This window comes from Rhagoletis zephyria, unplaced genomic scaffold, assembly GCF_001687245.7.
Source record: "Rhagoletis zephyria isolate East Lansing unplaced genomic scaffold, Rhagoletis_zephyria_1.1 Rzeph_scaffold_00159, whole genome shotgun sequence".
NCBI classification, from domain to species: Eukaryota; Metazoa; Arthropoda; class Insecta; order Diptera; family Tephritidae; genus Rhagoletis; species Rhagoletis zephyria.
The window spans coordinates 93,105-98,338 of record NW_016157243.1 but is presented as its reverse complement, the minus strand read 5'-3'; the positions used below and the strand labels follow the sequence as shown (position 1 = coordinate 98,338).

Here is a 5,234-nt window from a genome sequence, read left to right as displayed (position 1 = left end):
CAGCTAAAGGTATGTAAACGTACATTTCTTACAATCATTCAAACAAATTTAATTTCAAATTGAAAACACATTTCTTCCAAAATAACTTAAAATCGCACACACGGAAGAACCAAAAAGATTGAAAAATCATGATACTTTTTTCTTTCGTCTGTCGATTTTAGAATTGGTTCGGAAGCGCAAGAGTTCAGAACTAGAGATTTTCCCCACAGGGAAGGAACTAACTGAATAAAGGGTCAAACAAAATTGTTCAGCAGCGTTGCAAAATCGGTGTATCCTGCATTCGAATTCGAAGTTCGAAACCAACATTAAAATTGAAAGAGTTGTTTTGTCACATGAAAAAGGTTCGTACAAAAACTAATCTGGCGGTCGAAGACGTCATAACACCATAAATTGGAGGAAAAGCTTGGCCACACACTTAGTAAAACGTGAAAATCGCCAACTGATTCGAATGAGAAAAAGTTAAGCTTTAAGTATTGGTCTATTCTACATACATACATACATGTATTCCAAATTGTATTTGAGATGATAACGTAGTCTGTAGCCTAAAATTATTTAAACATATCTACTGGTATTTCGTAAATGGAAATGCCATATAAAAACTTACAAAATATTTAAGAAAAAATTTTAGTTATCTTCTACCCAAAAAATGGTACATATTCTTGAACTGCTTTAAAATTTTATATTTTTCTTAGTTATGCGAACCCGGCGGTTTTGTATTCGGTGTGGTGCGCAACAATTGCTTATGCTGACCCAACAAATGTTCCAAATGATTACATTCGCGCACTTTGCCCTTAAATTGTTCCAACGTCTCATAGAGTATTGGATAGAGTTGTGGTAGGATGCCGTGGTCCAAAGTCGGGAACAAATGATGCAAAATATGATCACCGAAATGAGTCAACACTAAGAACTGTGAACCCTTCAAGTCACCACGATCGATAATGGTATCCACCTGGAAGAGCCCCCAGTCGCGATCTTCACGATTAGCATCGCCTTCGTGATAGATCTCCGGATCATGATGAGCTGCATTCAGGCCAATAACACTGAAAGCGAAGCTGGCAATCATTGTGATGAACAGCCATTGGCGCAGTGACAACAGCAGCGTAAGATCGGAGAAGAGGAACATGGCGAGTGGTATGCTGAGCGGCAGAATATCGTGCCAGTACAGGATGTTCTCGTGGCGAAGCGAGTAAAGGATTCTGAAGTGGGAAAGAGACTTATTAATCTTAAGTTAAATTAAATAAAAAAAAGAAGCCTTCGAAATTACCTAGTCGCCATCTGTAATGGAAAAACTATCGCATAAGTGATTGGCTCGGTGACTATTGAAAGATAACGCATAAGTTTGCTCTTTATATATGGATTGGGCACCCAGCAAAGTAGCGGCTCAACCATGGACAACTCCAGGTCGAGGAACGAATTTGGATAGATATGATGGGAGAGCGCATGCGAAATTCGCCACGAGCAGAAATTCATCAGGCACAAATTGAAGGTGTACATACGCCAATTATCGCGCCTGTGGAAGTAGTTATGCGCCACAATGACGGTCCAGCAAAGCGCAGTGCCAGCGAGCGCTAGGAAGAGCAGACTATGTAGGCGTGCGCTGAGAGCGGCGAAAATGTAGATGGACACCAACAAGGATAGGTGAATTGCCTGCAAGTAAAACACTAAATTAACATACGCTTTTATTACAATGTGAGCAGAAAAGTAAAAAATAATTTAGAGATATACAGACTCCGTTTGAGTGGGATAGGAAGTTCCCGAACTTGGTACAATTTTATACCAACTTGTAATGGGATTAAAGAAAATGACAATCGAATTTGCTTTAATAAAAAAACAAAAAGTCGCGGGCTTATTAATTTCGAATATTGCCTATAGCTACGGTGACCATATTAACCAACATAAAATAAAGGATATTTTTATTCAAAATGATTTGGGAATATGTACATACAACTTGTATGCTACAAGTACCTTACCCATACCGTAATTTAAATCAAATATTTACCAGTTAATTCTAGTATTTAATTGCATGAGTTTCCTTTGTTGAAAGGCGCTGTAAGCCGGGCTGTAACCTATTCCGAAAAATGAAACCAAATCCTTATCAAGGACTTCGCCATCCTTTGCTGCCAAAATGTATTTATCACAATTCATACTACACGACGAAGCCAGCACACAGTGGTTCAAAATGGGAATTCAATGTTCATAATTTACTGGAGCCTTCATNAAATTTTTGTTTGAATTTATGTATTTTGAACAGGAACATGCCTCTTTGTCAAAAGCCTACAAAACGCTTTCAAATAAAACATTTGTCTATTTAAAACTTTGAGGCGCTTAAAGCAAGTGAAGAAAAGCTGCCATTTGGCCAGCCTTTATACATTTTAGTATGTTCCAAATAATTTTTGACACTTGTCGGAGCGACGCAAGCAAAGCAAGCCTGCATTGGGCCAGTACCTTAAGTTAACGGTAGTCTTAAATTTTTATATGAGAATTGAAGTTGCTTTTGTTTTTTGCTTAAGAATAATTTGTATAATATTTTATGCTAATTTAAAAAGTTAAATTAGATGAAGTTAAGGAAATTCCTATTCCTCTCAAACGAAATCTGTATGCCTATAACGTATTTTTCACTTTTTAGCTCACATTGTAATAAGAGCTGTTTTTAGCTTTTTAAATCATCTTTTACTTTTTTAACCGACTTCAAAAAGAGCAAAAGGTTATCAATTCGTCGCAATATTTATTTATTTTTTTTTCATTGTATGTNCATGATGAGCTGCATTCAGGCCAATAACACTGAAAGCGAAGCTGGCAATCATTGTGATGAACAGCCATTGGCGCAGTGACAACAGCAGCGTAAGATCGGAGAAGAGGAACATGGCGAGTGGTATGCTGAGCGGCAGAATATCGTGCCAGTACAGGATGTTCTCGTGGCGAAGCGAGTAAAGGATTCTGAAGTGGGAAAGAGACTTATTAATCTTAAGTTAAATTAAATAAAAAAAAGAAGCCTTCGAAATTACCTAGTCGCCATCTGTAATGGAAAAACTATCGCATAAGTGATTGGCTCGGTGACTATTGAAAGATAACGCATAAGTTTGCTCTTTATATATGGATTGGGCACCCAGCAAAGTAGCGGCTCAACCATGGACAACTCCAGGTCGAGGAACGAATTTGGATAGATATGATGGGAGAGCGCATGCGAAATTCGCCACGAGCAGAAATTCATCAGGCACAAATTGAAGGTGTACATACGCCAATTATCGCGCCTGTGGAAGTAGTTATGCGCCACAATGACGGTCCAGCAAAGCGCAGTGCCAGCGAGCGCTAGGAAGAGCAGACTATGTAGGCGTGCGCTGAGAGCGGCGAAAATGTAGATGGACACCAACAAGGATAGGTGAATTGCCTGCAAGTAAAACACTAAATTAACATACGCTTTTATTACAATGTGAGCAGAAAAGTAAAAAATAATTTAGAGATATACAGACTCCGTTTGAGTGGGATAGGAAGTTCCCGAACTTGGTACAATTTTATACCAACTTGTAATGGGATTAAAGAAAATGACAATCGAATTTGCTTTAATAAAAAAACAAAAAGTCGCGGGCTTATTAATTTCGAATATTGCCTATAGCTACGGTGACCATATTAACCAACATAAAATAAAGGATATTTTTATTCAAAATGATTTGGGAATATGTACATACAACTTGTATGCTACAAGTACCTTACCCATACCGTAATTTAAATCAAATATTTACCAGTTAATTCTAGTATTTAATTGCATGAGTTTCCTTTGTTGAAAGGCGCTGTAAGCCGGGCTGTAACCTATTCCGAAAAATGAAACCAAATCCTTATCAAGGACTTCGCCATCCTTTGCTGCCAAAATGTATTTATCACAATTCATACTACACGACGAAGCCAGCACACAGTGGTTCAAAATGGGAATTCAATGTTCATAATTTACTGGAGCCTTCATTTTTCAACCAGCTAGATTAATTTTTTTTAAATGAAAGCTTATACAACTAGCAAGAGACCAGTTGAGCCCGATTTTTGAAAGCGCAAAAAAAGTAGCAATTTTGAAGAATATCGCTTCTGCTGTTCCAGTTAATTCAGTTATTAAATTCAAAAAAAAGGGAAAAGTTTTACCTGGAACAGGAGAATACATTTTATTCAACATTGCTACTTTTTCAGCACTTTGCACTAAAAATTTTGTATTTATTGCTGTCTTTCAGTGCAACTGGTAACTAACTCCCTGTGCTTTTGAGAACAATGAATTTTACTGAAAGTATATTAATTTTTCTATCAGTATTAGCAACGATTCGTGATTTATAGATTGTGCAAAGATTACCGATCAATAACCAACCTTTAAGTGGGGTGCGAAACAAACTGGCGAAGGTTCTCATTACGCTTATAAAAGGGAGATTTTTATTTGTTCATATTCTCTGTTTAAAAATTTACCTCTGAAAAATCCAGGGGTGATTTCAAGGACAGTTTAAGAAATAAAGGACAAAAGGCGGTTTTATTTTGAAAAAAAACTTATAAGGACAGGGGGTTAAAATAAAGTACGGATGGTCACCGTACCTATAGCGTGACTATAGAATCTAAAAAACACCTGCGATTTGTATTCCTATAATATTCATTTTGTTGTCAATCACTTTTTAACCGACTTCACAAAAAGGAAAAGGTTGTCAATTCGCCGGAATATTTTTTTATACGTACATACATATATTACCGCATAACTTTAGACCACGATAACCGATTTCTATGATTATTTCTTTAAAGGAAAAGTGCTACCTCCGATCATTGCATCATGAGTAAAGGCGCTGGCCCAATGCAGGCTTGCTTTGCGTGCCTTGCTGGCTTTAGTTTGCTTTGATTTAGTTTGAAAACTTGTTTGGCCGAATGGCGGCTTGAAACGCTGTCAAAGTAACCAGCTGTCTGGTTGAAAAGTCAATGTCTGTTCCCTTAACATTAATTATTGTTTTAGAAAACTCTAGAAGATGTATCAAACATTTTCAGATTTATTTTTAAATTAATGCGAAATAATGTTTGTATTTAAAAGAACTGGTAGTAATGACACATACATATGTATATCTAAAGTTACTAAAAAAACTATAACTTAAAAAAGCGATTTACTTGAAGAAAAGAGCTATAAGAAGTTTTTTCCTCTCGTGTAAAATTTGTAAAAGTGAGCTTTGCAATTTTTTACTATAATATAACGATATGTTAAATTTGATTTCGAATTGCTTTTT

The 5,234-nt window shown here is 36.5% G+C and overlaps 1 protein-coding gene across 1 annotated transcript in view; it reads right to left on the bottom strand.

The window, feature by feature from the left end:
• Positions 1-459: 459 nt before the first annotated feature.
• The window catches only part of Cyt-b5-r (Cytochrome b5-related), a 9,353-nt gene continuing 4,578 nt past the window's right edge, over positions 460-5,234 (bottom strand). The window contains exons 4-5 of the mRNA XM_017605991.1: positions 3,006-3,388; positions 460-1,196 (exon numbers count right to left, since the gene is read on the bottom strand). Of these exons, the coding sequence (XP_017461480.1) occupies positions 689-1,196; positions 3,006-3,388 (891 nt within the window). The 3' untranslated portion in view covers positions 460-688. The remainder of the gene's footprint in view (positions 1,197-3,005; positions 3,389-5,234) is intronic.